Source organism: Microcaecilia unicolor, chromosome 6 (assembly GCF_901765095.1).
Source record: "Microcaecilia unicolor chromosome 6, aMicUni1.1, whole genome shotgun sequence".
In the NCBI taxonomy this organism is placed as follows: Eukaryota; Metazoa; Chordata; class Amphibia; order Gymnophiona; family Siphonopidae; genus Microcaecilia; species Microcaecilia unicolor.
The window spans coordinates 314258200-314276112 of NC_044036.1; the positions used below are offsets into that span (position 1 = coordinate 314258200).

A 17913-nucleotide genomic window follows, 5' to 3' on the forward strand; every position below is an offset into this window, starting at 1 on the left:
TTTGTGCGTCTGCATTCCACTTTTGATCTCACATCAAACCATATTGTGTGATGATCATTATTACCTAGGTGGGCAGACACACACCTGGACATTGGAAACATTTCCTCAGTTTATGAGCACTAGATCCAAAGTCGACCCTTTCCTCGTGGATTCCGTCACCAGTTGTTTGAGCAAGGACCTTTGACAGGCATCCACAATTTCTCTACTTTCTGATTCTACCAACAGGACATTTCAGACCACAGTCAAGTTGAAATCTCCCAACGGTGCTTCCTCTTTCATTCCATCAGATCCTTGTCCAGCTTCTCCATTTCTGCTGGAGGTATATAGATAACACCCGTGTGGATACAGGTTCCATTGTCTTTTTCCAGGACATTCCATATCCCCTCATTTTGCTAATTCTAATAACTTTTAAGGCAGAACCTATCTGTCACAGAGCATCGTGCAGCAACCCATTGTAGCAAGAGCTGAATTTTTTGACGATTGATCTTTCTGCTAGGTTTAGTGTGGTTGTATACTAAAGGTGAGACAAATCAGCTTTCAGGAGCATAGTTCCATCTTCAGAGGTGAACTATATGGAGGAAAAAAAAACAACCTAAAGGTATTTTTAAACATCCAGAAACGATCCACTGCCTAGGGGGGTGTGTGTGTATAGGAGAGGTTTTAATTCTTCTGCAGTCAGGTCCTTCCATAAGATGCATGTTTAGAATATAAAATATTGCAGCAATGCAGTATATACCCTTGGTGATATACATTGAGTTCTTCTTCTATGACTCGAAAAATGCAATTTGTTTGGAAAGTGGTGGTCTTATTTGTACTTGGTGGGAGAAGTTTGGTGAAAAATGTATTTTTTTCCTCCCCTGTTCTACTGTAAGAACTCGTATGAGGGAAAGCTGAAACTCATAGAGTAAAAAATAGTATGGCTTGTAGGAGTGATGTAATCTGACTGCACTTCATCCTCCATATTTTTCAAGCCATCTGCCTGCTATGGACACATGAATAAACCTTGCTGCCTTATCACTGCTAGACTAATCCAAATAAGCAGGGTAGGCAGCAGTTCCTGTTTGTTTTCCAGGAGCCAGCACACAAGTACTACAGTCAGCTCCTTGTGACCTGAATGTGACTTTCAGGGCCTTTCAGCCATGGTAGGTAGTCGGTCAGAAAGGGATTTTGCATCTCCCATGGCCCACAGAGCTCTTGCAGTTGGTGGGAATTGCATCCATTTTACCACCGTCCCCTCAAACACTAGACTTCTTGTATTGTGGGGTTGGCATCACCCCCCCTCTGCTTCAAGGAGGCTGAGGGTCCTGAGAGTAGAGTGAATTCAGGTTCTTGTGACTTACATCAGGCAGTCCCTCAGGAGGAGTGCCTCATTTGGTCATGGGCCATGTTCCCTCCTTCACACATTGGTGGGCCCCATTGGGCCACAGACTGCTCCTGAGTTGGGGGGGGGGGAGAGACCTTGGAAGGGCCCCATACAGAAAGCTAGATTGCCGACAGCCAGTGCCACTCATGGGACCCATTGATGGGAAGAGACTGTCCTTAAGGTAAAGCCTCCCCAACCCTTGAAGACCTGTCCCTGATGGAAGAGGAAGAGACTCTGTTGGTATGGCTGTTTCGCAGGGAGGAATTAGCACATCTCATTGATGGAATTTCCAAGGCTTTGTGCATTCAGGCCCTTCTTCCCTCAGATTCTACAAAATAGTGATCTTATTTTTGAGGTTTTAGAGACCCATACCAAAGCTTTCTGCTTCATAGAGCCCTGTCCTGGATGGTACTGGCAGAATGGGAGGCCCCAGAAGATATTTTCTGAGGCACTAAGCTACTAGGTTGATTGTACCTTCCTCACAAGATTAATAGGAGCGGCTGTAAGGGTCAAAACTTTACATCAGGCGTGGATGCTGTTCAAAAACACCATCCTGGAAGCCTAGGCCAAATATATTCCGCGTATTAAAAAAGGACGACGGAAGCCTGAATGACAGCCGGTGTGGTTAAACCGCGAGGTGAAGGAAGCTATTAGAGCTAAAAGAAAATCCTTCAGAAAATGGAAGAAGGAACCAACTGAAAATAATAAGAAACAGCATAAGGAATGTCAAGTCAAATGCAAAGTACTGATAAGGAAGGCTAAGAGGGACTTTGAAAAAAGATTTCGTTGGAGGCCAACGCACACAGTAAAACTTTTTTTTTAGGTATATTAAAAGCAGGAAGCCGGCAAAAGAATCGGTTGGACTTCTGATGATCGAGGAGTAATGATTTAGAGATAGGAGTAACTAGCGAGGTAATTAAATTTGCTGATGGCACAAAGTTATTCAAAGTCGTTAACTTGCGACAGGATTGTGAAAAATTACAGAAGGACCTTACGAGACTGGGCGGCTAAATGGCAGTTGATGTTTAATGTGAGCAAGTGCAAGGTGATGCATGTGGGGAAAAAGAACCCGAATTATAGCTACGTCATGCAAGGTTCCACGTTAGGAGTTATGGACCAAGAAAGGGATCTGGGTGTCGTCGTCGATAATACACTGAAACCTTCTGCTCAGTGTGCTGCTGTGGCTCGGAAAGCGAATAGAATGTTGGGTATCATTAGGAAAGGTATGGAAAACAGGTGTGAGGATGTTATAATGCCGTTGTATCGCTCCATGGTTCGACCGCACCTTGAGTACTTTGTCAATTCTGGTCGCCGCATCTCAAGAAAGATATAGTAGAATTGGAAAAGGTGCAGCGAAGGGCGACTAAAATGATAGCGGGGATGGGACGACTTCCCTATGAAGAAAGACTAAGGATGCTAGGGCTTTTCAGCTTGGAGAAGAGACAGCTGAAGGGAGACATGATAGAGGTATCAAACATATATAAATGGCAAGTGACCGACTCGCCTGCAAATGCGCAGTAGAGACTTCCCTCTTTGTCCCGCCCCCGCATCAAGATGTGATGATGGAACAGAGAGGGAAACTGCGCTGAGGAGTGCACCACATGGAAGGGAGGGAGGGAACCGCCGAGGTCGCTCCCGCTTCCCTCCCCTCCACCCGGGCCGGGCCCTCTCTTCTCCATTGAACTTACAGCGCTGAAACCGCAGCAGGCAGATCAGCTCCCGTCGGCCTTCCCTGCCTGTGTCCCGCCCTCGCCGACGTTACGTCACACGAGGGCGGGACACAGGCAGGGAAGGAAGGCAGACGGGAGGCGATCTGCCTGCTGCGGTTTCGGAGGTGAGGTGCTGTACGTTTAATGGAGAGGAGAGGGCCCGGGTGGAGGGGGGGGCGGCGGCAACCTCGGGGGGGGAGGGGAAGGCAGGAGAAGTGCTGGACATGGGAGGTCTCAGAATTAGGGGGGCCTTGGAGCTGGGAGGGATGGACGGAGGGGAGCCTTGGAGCTGGCTGAGAGGGAGGGGGGCCTTGGACCTGGCTGGGAGGGGGGCCTTGGAGCTAGGAGGGAGGGACAGTTGGGAGGGGAGGGGGCCTTGGAGCTGGGAGGGAGGGACAGTTGTCCTAATTTCTCCTTTTCACACACCGGTCTGTCCTCTCCTTCCTCCCCCCCCCCCCAAAGTAAATTACCAGTAACTAGCATTTTCTCAGTCTGTTAATCACTAACTGAAGCGTTTTAGTATTGCCCATATTTTAAAATATGAGCAAGGAGATCAGATGTTTGTTTTTTGCCATCACCTACTTGCACAGGATGAGGAAAATACTGCTTTAAGATAATCACACACATCAAACATGTAAACGGCAAGTGACCGACTCACCTGCAAATGCGCAATAGAGTCGGAACGCTGAGAGTGTAGAAGTCCAAGCCCCGCCTCCACCAGCAGTACAGCCCAATAGGGAGGAGGGCTTGGACATGGGCGTGGAAATTGGAGGAGGAGGGAGCAGGGAGGGAAGGAGGGGCGGGACTGAGGGAAACAGACGCAGCGATGGAGAACTGACGACACAACAACGTCGGAAAGAGGGGGGGGTGACGCCGGGGGGGACCGCGAAATGGCGGCGGCAGGGACGGCAGGGCACAGGAGGTCACAATTGCGGAGGATGGAGGGTAGGGGAGAGAACAGTTGATGGACATGAGTGGATGGGAGGGGGGGAGAGGAGGGTTGGTGGACAGGGGTGAGGGCCATAGGAAAACAAAAAACTAGCCCTTTGTTACAGGCTTAAGGGCTAGTTTTCTTATAATACTTAAAGTGTTTGGTCACCCAGTAAAGCATAGTGTTCTGAATCACCTGCTGTGGCAGTTAGCTCCTGAAAGCAGTCTGAACTTTCTACATTTTAAAATGTTTCTCCTTCTTTCTTAGCTAAAACTTGAAGATCGTTCTCAAATTGTTCCCCGTGATGTAGTCAGAACCCTGGGTTCAAACGTAAGTGCAATTTCACCTCTTACCTACATTTTGCTTTGATCTGTTCTTACCAATGAAAGCAGTATAGTCATACTCCAGTGACCTTTAAAACTCCCTTGCTTGGTGACATACCTATCTGAAAAGTCTACTGTACTGAATGTGGTTTTTAAAAGTCCTAACTTTGTGGCAAACGTACTTTTTGTAAGAAACACCATTGATGGTTGCAGGCATTCTGTATGGTGGACCCCACTGCATGAGTTGGAACTTTTCTATAACAGTAAAGAAAATATGTATTCTTATCCATATAAATCTGGCAGATGAAGCAACAGCAGGACATTTTTAATCCACTCCTACCGTAGCTGAGACATTTTAATCACTTTCTCCGACCTCATGGTGCAACTTTCTTTAAATTAGTTCCTTATTTTCTAATGCCTCTTACTCTTACCTCTCACGCTGTATATTAGACAATTACAGCAGCAAAAACATTCAAACAATATAAAGTTTGTCATAGCATATTACTTACAATGTCAACCAGGGGTGTAGCCGGAGGGGGGGGGGGGGTCCAGAGCCGAAGGTGGGGCACATTTTGAGACCCCCACTCGGCGCTGCCCGCCACTACCACCACTTGTCACCCTCCCCAGCACCCTTCCCTTCCCTTTCTGGCCGCTGCCAAGGTACCTGTGCAGGCGGGTGTCCCCAACCCCCGCCTGCTGAAGTCCTCTTCAGCACCTGTCTCTGGGCCGGCGCATTGCTGCAGCTGATCTGGAAGGATTCTGTTTCTGTGTGAGTTGTCCTGACGTCCTGCACGTTCCTAAGTGCAGCCTGTACACAGGAACATGCAGGACGCCAGGAGGACACACAAACAGAATCCGCCCAGATCAGCTGCAGCGCGCCGGCCCGGAGACCAGCGCTGAAGAGGACTTTGGCTGGCGGGGGTTGGGGACACCCCGCCAGCACAGTTACCCAACGGCAGTGGCCCCACATAGCTACGCCCCTGATGTCAACACAATACATAATGAAACATTCTATTGCTTATGTTTGAGTGATTCTTACTGTACACCTCCTTGAGTGAATGCCTTCAAAAAGACGGTAAATGAATCCTAATAAATAGAAATTACAGAAGAGGATAAGAACTTAATAAGCATAGAATACCAGTTTAAAAGTTGAGGAAAGATTCTGGCCATAAAGACAGCTAGACACAAGGAAATGAAGAGATCTTTATTTAGGTGGGGTTTCTCAGTATGTTGATCTGATGCTGCTGGATTGGTTTTCTTGAGAAATGGAGCTCCCCTTTGGAGATGAGCTGCTTGTACCAGTACTGCTTTGCTGTGATAAGCTAAAAGGCAGATCAGAGTTTTAACATGAATAGAGCAGAAATCACCTGTTTGTTTTGTTTTTTTTTTGTTACATTTGTACCACCGTGCTTTCCCCACTCATGGCAGGCTCAAATGCGACTATACAATGGGGCAATGGAGGGTTAGTGACATGCCCAGAGTTACAAGGAGCTGCATGTGCCTGATATTGAAGTCTCAAAAGTATATTTTCCAGAATGTCGAGAGGTGCATTGTCCATTCCTGTAGAACCTGTGCTCAATGATCCTATCCTGCATTGCTACAAGAGTATAACACCTGGCTCACTACTCTCAAGGAATCCTATAAGCATACTTAATTCATATGATTTTAGTGACAGTGGGGAAAGGGAGCAACTATGTGGAAAACAGTTTGTTAGAGGATATATATTGAGTACTATCCTTGGGGGGTGGGGGGGGGGGGGTGTTAAAGTACATGAGGTAAAACTAGAGACTAACTGAATTCAATTTTGGCTTTGGCACTGAAGCCAAACCAAAATTCTGATTTGGTCTTGTTTCAGTGTTGGCTGTGCAGCTTGTAGTCCCCACTCCCTTCCTAAATGCAAAGAGTCTGTCTCGTCCCCTCCCCGACCTACCGTATTGGTGGTTTAGAGGCTAGTTAGGGCTAGAGTGATCCACAGTCACCCTTGCCCCCACTAGCTCACTAAAGATATGATAGGCCTGGAGGGGATTGCTGCCTGGATGTCCAACCACCACTTGAAACTGAACATGGCCAAGACTGAGCTTATTGTCTTCCCTCCCAAACCCACTTCTCCTCTCCCTCCACTCTCTGTCTCAGTTGATAACACCCTCATCGTCCCCGTCTCATCTGCCCGCAACCTCGGAGTCATCTTCGACTCCTCCTCGACTCCTCCCTCTCCTTCTCTGTGCATATACAGCAGATAGCCAAGACCTGTCGCTTCTTCCTCTATAACATTAGCAAAATTCGCCCTTTCCTCTCTGAGCACACCACCCAAACTCTCATCCACTCTCTCATTACCTCTCGCCTTGACTACTGCAACCTACTCCTCGCTGGCCTCCCACTTTGCCATCTATCCCCCCTTCAGTCCGTTCAGAACTCTGCTGCACGTCTTATCTTCCGCCTGGACCGATATACTCGTATCACCCCTCTCCTCAAGTCACTTCACTGGCTTCCGATCAGATACCGCATACAGTTTAAGCTTCTCCTATTAACCTACAAATGCACTCTATTTGCAGCCCCTCCCTACCTCTCTACCCTCATCTCCCCTTACGTTCCCACCCGTAGCCTCCCCTCCTCAAGACAAATCCCTCCTTTCAGTACCCTTCTCCACCACCCGCCAACTCCAGGCTTCGCCCTTTCTGCCTCGCCTCACCCCATGCCTGGAATAATCTCCCTGAGCCCATATGCCAGGCCCCCTCACTGCCCATCTTCAAAGCCTTGCTCAAAGCCCACCTCTTCAATGTCGCCTTCGGCACCTAACCACCATACCTCTATTCAGGAAATCTAGACTGCCCCACTTGACATTTTGCCCATTAGATTGTAAGCTCCTTTGAGCAGGGACTGTCCCTTTTGGTTAAACTGTACAGTGCTGCGTAACCGAGTAGCACTCTAGAAATGGTAAGTAGTAGTAGTAGGGAGAGGCACTTCTGGTCAGGGAGGGAGGGGGGCTGTTCTGTTTCAAGGGCTGGGCAAATTTTGGCCGCGGATTAGTTTTTGGCTGAAACTGAAAAAACTGGTTTGTCACCCTCTAGGTAAGACTGGAACATTTTAAAAATCACTAAGAGCAGCAAATGTGCCTATTTAATTCTTTCAGTATTAGAGAGGACTTTTTCTCCGAGGACAAGCAGGCTGCTTGTTCTCACGACTGGGTTGACGTCCACGGCAGCCCCACCAACCGGAAGAAAACTTTGCGGGCGGTCCCCGCATGCAGGGCACGCCCACCGTGCATGCGCGGCTGTCTTCCCGCCCATAGTCGCAGACCGTTCCTGCTCAGTTTTTTCTATTCCGCGCTGGAGAGAGACGTGTTAGCGTCTCTCTCTCTGGTCAGCCCCGGAAACCGGATTGCGGCCTAGCGCAGGGCTTTTTTTCCTGTTCGCGTATCGTTTGCGTTTTTTTTTCTCTAATCGATTTAAAAAAAGTCTCCTCGTCATTAGCCGCGAGGGCGCTTCGTCGCAGCCTTGTGGCCGCGCGGTCGTTTTCTTTTCGGGGGTGTGCTTTTCACCCGCCACCATCGACGACTTTAACCTCGCCGACAGCGATTTTTTCCGTCGATGTCCTCGAAGGTCCCGAGGGGATTCAAAACGTGTGGTTGGTGCGGCTGGCAGATCTCGCAAAACCGATACCCACCGCTTGGTGCCTCCATTGCTCTGGCCGGAGCAATAATACCAAGACATGCCACCTTGTGTCTCGGCTTAAGGAAGCGGACACAGGTGGCGAGGGCAAGTTCTTTGGGACCGTCTTTTTGGAACTTGCGCCGGCCCTTCGACTTCGACGGCATCGGTGTCGACGGCCACATCTTCGGTACCGATGTCGACGAAATCGGCGCCGACTCTGGCACCGTCCCCAGGAGTACAGGTACCGTTGGCCTGCCGGTGACGGCGGGGTTGCGCGGCCGCGCGGGCAGTTGGCCCCTCCTTCTACCCAGGGCCATCGGGACCAAACCCTGTTGGATCCGATCCCTCGAGGCCGAGGGGGTTCTACCTCCTCTTCTCTGCCGCCGAGCGCCGATGACGGGCATCGGAAGAAAGGGAAGAAACACCGTCATCGGTCGCCCACGGCGCACGGGACTGCCAGCTCCGGTACCTCGAGGGATGACTCGACGCCCAGGAAGCGGCAGTGCCGAGAGGAGCGTTCCCCCTCGGTTGAAGAGGTGTCGCTGCATCAGTCCGCGGGTACTTCAGTACCGTTTCCTGGACCCGAGCAGCTTCCAGCACTGACACCCACACCGGCCCCCCTGCCTTTCCCGACAGCGGGCCTTGACGAGTGCCTCCAAGCCATCCTTCCTGGGATTCTGGAAGGGCTGATGCGCCAGCTTTGCCGCACCCGGGGGGTGCTTGCGCCCCCTGCGCCATTGATGGAGGCGCCGGTGTGCTGTAGCCCGATGCCGAGGCCTCCGACGCTGCTTGCGGCGCCTTTGTCGACCGCCACGCAGGTGGAGTCCCCGTCGATGGAGGGAGCTTCGTTCCCGCTGGCGTGGAGTTCACCGCTCGATGCCATCATTGAGACGTGGTTCCTCGCAGAGTCGAGACGTGCCCGGTTGAGGTCTGAGCTGAAAGAGCTCATGTCCGACACCGAGGAAGCGGAGGCTTCGTGGGGGGAGGAGGAGGACCCCAGATATTCTCCTCAGAGAGTCTGTGGGCCTTCCCTCCGACCCCACTCCTTCACCGGAGAGGAATCGCTCACCCCCTGAGAGCCTCTCCTTTGCCCTCCTTTGTCAAGGATATGTCTATTTGCATTCCCTTCCCCGTGGTCACTGTGGATGAGCCGAGGGCTGAGAATGCTTGAAGTCCTCGACTATCTATCACCACCTAGAGAGTCTTCCACGTGCCGTTGCACAATGTCCTCAAAGAGACACTGCTTTGGAACTGGCTGAAGCCATTATCTAACCCCACCATCCCCAAGAAAGCGAGTCCCAATACAGGATCCATTCTGACCCAGAGTTGATGCGGCCTCAATTGCCTCATGACTCGGCGGTCCGTGGACTCTGCTCTCAAGAGAGCACGGAGTTCGAGGGATACCGCCTTGGCGCCCCCGGGGCGGGAGTCTCGCACTCTGGACTCGTTTGGGAGGAAAGCCTACCAATCTTCCATGCTCGTGACCCTCATCCATTCATACCAGCTCTACACGAGCATGTCCGCTTGCGGAACAATGTGAGGCAAACTGGCGGACCTGGTCGACAAGCTTCCCCCCGGAGCAGTCCAGGCCTTTTCAGGAGGTGGTCAGGCCAGCTGAAGGCGTGCAGAAAGTTCCTGTCCGGGGTATCTGACACCTGTTGATGTGGCAACCCGAGCTGTGTCCCAAGGTATAGTGATGCGCAGACTCTCCTGCTGCGTGCCTCTGACCTGGACAACCGCACTCAGCAGCGACTGGCGGATGTCCCTTGCCGGGGGGATACATTTTCGGCGAGAAGGTCGAGCAGCTAGTGGACCAACTACACCGCGGGAAACTGCTCTCGACAAACTCTCCCACCGGGCGCCTTCAGCATCCACCTCTGCAGGTGGACGTTTTTCTCGGGCCTGGCAGGCTGCACCCTACGCCTACAGCAAGCGTAGGTACACCCAGCCGGCCCGAAGGCCTCAGGCACAGGGACAGTCCTAGCGCGCTCGTTCCAGTCAATGGCGTGCGCCTAAGCAGCCCCCTGCGCTACCACAGCAAAAGCAGGGGACCGGCTTTTGACTGGATCCATGGGAACATAGCCGCCATCAAAGTGTCCGTACCGGACGACCTGCCGGTCGGAGGGAGGTTGAAAGCTTTACACCAAAGGTGGCCTCTTATAACCTCCGACCAGTGGGTTCTTCAAATAGTGCGGATGCAGATACACCCTGAATTTGATCTCCACTCCACCAAATTGCCCACCGGGAAGCCCAATCCTTCAGCTCCCATCACAGGCAGGTACTTGCAGAGGAACTCTCCGCCCTTCTCAGCGCCAATGCGGTTGCCCGTGCCACCCGGGCAGGAAGGGCAGGGATTCTATTCCAGGTACTTCCTTGTGGAAAAGAAAACATGGTGGATGTGCCCCATCCTAGACCTGAGAGGCCTGAACAAATATCTGTCAAAGAGAAGTTCAGGATGCTTTCATTGGCACCCTTCTACCAATGAGTTCAGAAAGACGATTGGCTATGTTCCCTGGATTTAAAGGGACGCTTACACTCACATCCCGATACTGCCAGCTCACAGACAGTATCTCAGATTCCGCCTGGGCACACGGCACTTTCAGTATTGTGTGCTGCCCTTTGGGCTCGCCTCTGCCCCACGGGTGTTCACGAAGTGTCTCGTGGTGGTTGCGGCTTATCTATGCAAGCTGGGGGTGCACGTGTTCCCGTATCTCGACGATTGGTTGGTCAAGAGCACCTCAGAGGCAGGAGCTCTTCGGTCCATGCAGTGCACTATTCACCTTCTGGAGCTGCTGGGGTTTGTGATAAATTACCCGAAGTCCCATCTCCAGCCAGTCCAATCTCTGGAATTCATAGGAGCTCTGCTGAATTCTCAGACGGCTCAAGCCTTTCTTCCCGAAGCAAGGGCGCAGAATCTCCTGTCCAGAGCGTCTAGCAGGTCACAGCTCGGCAGATGTTGAGACTCCTGGGTCATATGGCCTCTACGGTTCACGTGACTCCCAGGGCTCGCCTCCACATGAGATCTGCTCAATGGACCCTAGCTTCCCAGTGGTGCCCAGCCACCGGGAATCTAGACGATGTCATCCGCCTGTCCATCAGTTGCTGCAATTCGCTGCACTGGTGGACAATTCGGACCAATTTGACACTGGGACGTCCATTCCAAATTCCGCAGGCCACGAAGGTGCTGACGATGGATGCATCTCGCCTGGGATGGGGAGCTCATGTCGATGTGGTCCCTCCAGGAACAAGATCTTCAGATCAAACCTCCTGGAGCTCCGAGCGGTCTGGAACACGCTGAAGGCCTTCAGAGATCGGCTGTCCTACCAAATCATCCAAATTCGGACAGACAATCAGGTTGCAATGTATTATATCAACAAGCAGGGGGGCACCGGATCTCGCCCCCTGTGTCAGGAAGCCGTCGGGATGTGGAGTTGGGCCTGCCAGTTCGGCATGCTTCTCCAGGCCACATACCTGGCAGGCGTAAACAACAGTCTGGCCGACAGACTGAGCAGAGTCATGCAACCGCACGAGTGGTCGCTCCATTCCAGAGTGGTACACAAGATCTTCCGAGAGTGGGGCACCCCCTCGGTGGATCTTTTCGCCTTTCAGACCACCCACAAGCTGCCTCTGTTCTGTTCCAGACTACAGGCACATGGCAGACTGGCGTCGGATACCTTTCTCCTCCATTGGGGGACCGGCCTCCTGTATGCTTATCCTCCCATACCTTTGGTGGGGAAGACCTTACTGAAGCTCAAGCAAGACAACGGTTCCCTCTACTTCTGGAGTTGTCCTCCGAAGAACCATGGAGATTGGAGTGTTTTCCCGACTCTCATTTCGCAGAACAACGGAGCGCTTCTGCACCCCAACCTTCAGTCTCTGGTTCTCACGGCCTGGATGTTGAGGGCGTAGACTTTGCTTCGTTGGGTCTGTCTGAGGGTGTCTCCTGCGTCTTGCTTGCCTCTAGAAAGGATTCCACTAAAAAGAGTTACTTTTTCAAGTGGAGGAGGTTTGTCGTTTGGTGTGAGAGCAAGGCCCTAGAACCTCGTTCTTGTCCTGCACGGAACCTGCTTGAATACCTTCTGCACTTATTGGAGTCTGATCTCAAGACCAACTCAGTAAGGAATCACCTCAGTGCAATTAGTGCTTACCACCACCATGTAGAGGGTAAAGCCATCTCTGGAGAACCTTTAGTCGTTCGATTTGAGAGGCTTGCTTTTGACAAGGCCCCCTGTCAAGTCTCCTGCATGTCATGGGATCTCACACGCGTCCTCACCCACTGATGAAGCCTCCTTTTGAGCCACTGAATTCTGGCCATCTGAAGTACTTGACCTGGAAGGTCATTTTCTTGGTGGCAGTTACTTCAGCTCATAGAGTCAGTGAGCTGCAAGCCCTGGTAGCTCATGCTCCCTATACAAATTTCATCATAACAGAGTAGTACTCCGCACTCATCCTAAGTTGCCTGCAAGGTGGTGTCGGAGTTCCATCTTAACCAGTCAATTTGCCAACATGCTTTCCAGACACACATACCCGCCCTGATGAACGTCAGTTGCACACATGGGACTGCAAGCGAGCGTTGGCCCTTCTATTTGGAGCGGACACAGCCCCACATACAGTCTGCCCAATTGGTTTTCTTTCGACCCCATAGGAAGGGGTCGCTGTCGGGAAACGCACCATCTCCAATTGGCTAGCAGATTGCATTTCCTTCACTTACCCCAGGCTGGGCTGGCTCTTGAGGGTCATGTCACGGTTCATAGTGTTAGAGCCATGGCAGCGTCAGTGGCCCACTTGGTCAGCCACTATTGAAGAGATTTGCAAGGCTGCGACGTGGTCATCTGTCCACACATTCACATCACATTACTGCCTCCAGCAGGATACCCGACGCGACAGTCGGTTCGGGCAGTCGGTGCTGCAGAATCTGTTTGGGGTTTGAATCCAACTCCACCCTCCAGGACCCTATTTTATTCTGTTCAGGCTGCACTCTGTTAGTTGTTCTTCGTAGGTCAATTTCTGTTATGCCCTCGCCGTTGCGAGGTTCAATTGACCTGGGTTCTTGTTTTGAGTGAGCCTGAGAGCTAGGGATACCCCAGTCGTGAGAACAAGCAGCCTGCTTGTCCTCGGAGAAAGCGAATGATACATACCTGTAGTAGGTGTTCTCCGAGGACAGCAGGCTGATTGTTCTCACCTACCCTCCCTCCTCCCCTTTGGAGTTGCGTTTTCCTCATTATTTTGCTTGTCATTCAACTGAGCGGGAACGGTCGCGCACGGGCGGGAAGACGGCCACGCATGCGCGGCGGGCGTGCCCTGCGTGCGGGACAGCCCGCAAAGTTTTGTTCCGGTTGGTGGGGGCTGCCATGGACGTCAACCCAGTCGTGAGAACAATCAGCCTGCTGTCCTCGGAGAACACCTGCTACAGGAATGTATCATTCGCTGTTTATTGATATTGTAATCACTAGTGTTATTAGCAGTTGGTAGTACTTACTGAGCTATTCTGGTGGTGGGATTTCTGTACTAGGTTTTATTTATATCCAAAGTTTAGTGTGAGTAGCGTTTTTCTATTCAGTTTTGCAGAAAAGAAAATGCAGAGCAGACACTGAGGAGCGGTAATGAACAGGACTGCATTAGTAGCAATAGTGTACCTAATCAGACTCTAATTCAACACATAATATAGAATGCTAGGTGTCCCTTCAGTTCCTCAAGTAGTATGTAAGAGAAACCACATGGAACCAATCAGCCTTTCTATCCAAATGCCCTCTTGCCAGCTATGCTAATGCTTATCATACAAATTTGGGCTCAGGCCTACCCAGTGGCGCTGTACTCTTGCAAGTGCCGACTTAGGAGGAGCAGACTGGGCTCAGCTGCAGCGATTCCCACACTCTGTCCATGACTTAACATGGAAGCCTTCCCTCTGCTGCTGCATACTTCCATCCCCACGCGACACTTCCCTCCCCCCTTTTTTTTGCCTGCACAGAATACTTCAGAGAGGGGGGAGGCTTCTGGGTGAGCATCTCTGCTGCTGCCGGCAATAACCCTTTGACAGAAGCCTTTATGAAGGTAGATGGGGCAGGGGAGTGTTTCTCGCTGGCAGAGAAATGCATGGGTGTGGAGTGGAGGGAAGGAAAGGAAAGAGGCGCTGCAAAGAAATGCAAAAGGTAGAGGGAAGGAACGAGGTGCCGCACATGGGGGAAAGAAGAGAAGGTTAACTGGATATGGAGGGAGGGAGAGATGCTGCATGGTGTGTAGGGTTAGAGGAAGAATTTCTCAGGGTGGGAGGGAGAGATGCTGCATTGGTTTGGGGAGGGAGGATTGTCAGAGGTGGGATGTGGAGAGAGGGAGACATGTTGGACATAGGGGTGAAGGGGGGAGAGAGAGAGAGGAAGAAGTGTTGGACATGGAGGTGAGATTGGGTGAGGGAGGTATTTTTATGTGTAATCATGTGCAATTTTTCACCCGTTAGTGGTCTTGAGTAATTGCCATGTGGGTGCTTAAAATCTCTGAGGGCGCGCTTCTCTTATTAGATTTAGAATATATTTCTCATTACTATAATACCAACAGACCCTCACCAAATACAGATCAAGGGATCACAAAAATTAACTGGGAGCTCCAAGAAGTTAAACTTGGCATGTACTGCAACACTGGAAAGATGAAAACCAGAAATGCATTTCCTTTACTAGTGAACACAATACAAAGACATTTGTTATGCACATTTCCCAAAGCTAACATTTCCATATAATACATTCAAAATAAAAATATTTTTTTCTACCTTTGTTGTTTAGACATTTTATTTTTCCCATTATGTTGGTTCCAGTTTCTCTTTTCTGGTTTCCTGTCTGTCTTCTGCTGCTACTTCTTCAAGCGACTGCTGTCCATATGTCTTTTTTTTTTCCTCTCTCCTATCTGTTCTGTTCCCTTAGTACACCAGAAGCTCCTCTCTTGGTATTAGATTTAGTATATTTTCCTGGTCATGTTCTATCTAGTTTGGTTTCCAGTGAGGTAGGGGATTTTTTTTGTTTTGAGTTTTGGTATTATAGTAATAGCAGCTGGGATTTTCAAGTGGAGGAGTGGCCTAGTGGTTAGGGTGGTGGACTTTGGTCCTGAGGAACTTAGTTTGATTCCCACTTCACAGGCACAGGCAGCTCCTTGTGACTCTGGGCAAGTCACTTAACCCTCCATTGCCCCAGGTACAAATAAGTACCTGTATACAATATGTAAGCCGCATTGAGCCTGCCATGAGTGGGAAAGCGCGGGGTACAAATGTAACAAAAAAAAGAGAGAGAGGTGATCAGGAGGCCCCCCTCTTTCTGACCTGGGCCCCATCATGTTTAACACTAGCTTTGACCCTTGTAGCTGGTGGGGATTTCCAAGCATCGCCAGCTAAGGTCCTCCCCCAAAGGTGGTGAGACTTCCCTTCTGCCAAGTTCTGCGTTGTGCAGCACCATACCTTCGTCATCGACAACTGTATGTGTGGGGTGCTGACATTGGTAGCTCCTGGACATTGCTGCTGCCTGCCAAACTTGGTTAAAGGGCATTCTGACCACCTTCTGAAGTTGTCTGCTTTCAGAGCTTTGGGGATCCTCATTAGCTACAGTATGTATTTTATGAGTTGTGAGGTGCCAGGAGAGGGGCGAAAAATAGAGGTAGGGCAGGAGCAGAGAAAATGTTATGCCCACCCAGAATTGGCTGTCTGGCTACACCACTGATACAAACACATGTGAAAAATTATTTTGGGAATTGGCACTACTTTATCTCAGTCCTTTGGAAATTTATACCCCTGGACAGTCAGCTGGTTCTATAGGGGAGGGGTTTTTCTCTGAAAATTCTCTTTGTTAAAAGATTAGGCTTTCCTCTACTAAATCATGGTCAGTTAGAGGGTCTGCCTTTTTGAGTAGGTATCATTTGCCTTTGGAGTTACAAAAAGAATCAAACATTTTGAAAAATGTTTTGACATGGTTATCTAAGGTGAAATTAGATCTTACCTGCTAATTTTCTTTCCTCTAGACCCTCCAGACCGGTCAAGACGCATGGGTTATGTCCTCCTACCAGCAGAGGGAGACTGAGAAACACTGAACTTTTGAATACTGTATATATAACCTGTGCAGTACATTCACTAGCCAGTATAACCCTGACAAAGCAGAGAAAAACAAAAACACCAACTGGAACTAATAACCCCGTACGTGTAATTGTCAATTGGACACTTTCCTCATATCCTTCATTGTGTCCTTCAATAGTGTGTGCTTCCACAGGTGGACTAACAAACACGGTCACAAACCTGACCAGACTTATCCAAACCAAGTCTGAAACCATAGAATTCACACTCAACAGCTGCAAGATAGAACAACAGACTACAGACCTCTTGGCCTACAGTACAGACAGGGCGGGCCTTGACCGGTCTGGAGGGTCTAGAGGAAAGAAAATTAGCAGGTAAGATCTAATTTCACCTTCCTCCACGACCCTCCAGACCGGTCAGACGCATGGGACGTACCCAAGCAGTAATATCTTAAGGGCGGGAACCCCGTAGGCCCGAGGTCAACACCGCAGCCCCAAAGCCTGCCTCTTCCTTGGCATGCACATCAATCCTGTAATGTTTAACAAAGGAATGCAATGACGACCAAACCGCCGCTCGACAAATATCTAACGGAGGAATCAAACTACTGTCCGCCCAGGAGGCCGCCATACTCCTGGTAGAATGAGCCGAAAATTCCTTAGGGACCACGCGGCCCTTCAGCAAATACGCCGACGCAATTGATTCCTTCAACCATCTAGCTATCGTAGCTTTGGAAGCTGCTGCGCCCTTCCTTGCACCACCATGGAGAATGAACAAACGATCAGAAAGCCTATAGTGACGAGTTCTGGAAATGTAACAGCGCAAGACTCTGCGCACATCTAACTTAGCCAGACGACGCTGCTCTGCATCCCCGGCCAAGTCACCCAAAACTGGCAAGGAAATCACTTGATTCACATGAAACTCTGAGACCACCTTGGGCACAAAGGACGGCACCGGGCGCAACGAAACCTTCTCCTTGGAAAAGGACAAAAAGGGCTCTCTACAAGACAAAGCCTGAAGTTCTGACACCCGCCGAGCTGAAGTAATAGCCACCAAGAACACCGTCTTTAGGAACAGATCCTTATCTGAAACAGAAACCAAAGGCTCAAACGGCGGCCTCACCAAAGTATCCAAAACGAGATTCAAATCCCACGAAGGCACCATCCGCCGCCGCGGCGGGCGCAGTAACTTAACACCCTTCAAAAATCGAACCACATCAGGACTAGAAGCTAACGACTTTCCCTGGATCTTCCCACGGAAACCCGACAAAGCCGCTACCTGTACCTTCAAGGAAGACAAGGCCAAACCCCTGTCCATACCATCCTGTAAAAACTCCAAGACATCTGTCACCGACGCCCGAAAGGGCAGAACCTGCCTACCTGCACACCAATGCTCAAAAACTCGCCAGACCCGGACATACGCCAACGATGTGGACCGCTTACGCGAACTCAACATCGTATCGATAACTCTGGCCGAAAAACCTTTCTTCCTTAACCTGTGCCTCTCAAGAGCCAGGCCGTAAGCGAGAACCGATCCGGATCCGGCATAACTATCGGTCCCTGACACAACACCCCTGAATCTGACAACGGCAGAGGATCCGCTATCGCCAACCGCACCAGATCTCCGTACCACGGCCGACGCGGCCAATTCGGGGCTAACAGAATCACTTGTCCGGGGTGTCGAGCAATGCGCTGAATCACCCGACCGACCAACGGCCATGGGGGAAACACATACAGCAACTCCTGCGGCCACGGCATTAGAAGCGCATCTATGCCTTCCGCTCGAGGATCTCTCCGGCGACTGAAAAACCTCTGAACCTGAGTATTGCGGGCCGTTGCCATGAGATCCATCACGGGAAGTCCCCAGACCGACACAATGCGATTGAACACTGACCGA

The 17913-nt window shown here is 50.6% G+C and overlaps 1 protein-coding gene across 1 annotated transcript in view; it reads left to right on the forward strand.

Annotated features, from left to right (window-relative positions):
- The window catches only part of UBE2O (ubiquitin conjugating enzyme E2 O), a 126713-nt gene that overhangs the window by 25884 nt on the left and 82916 nt on the right, over nt 1-17913 (forward strand). The window contains exon 2 of the mRNA XM_030208196.1: nt 4271-4333. Coding sequence (XP_030064056.1) covers nt 4271-4333 — 63 coding nt within the window. The remainder of the gene's footprint in view (nt 1-4270; nt 4334-17913) is intronic.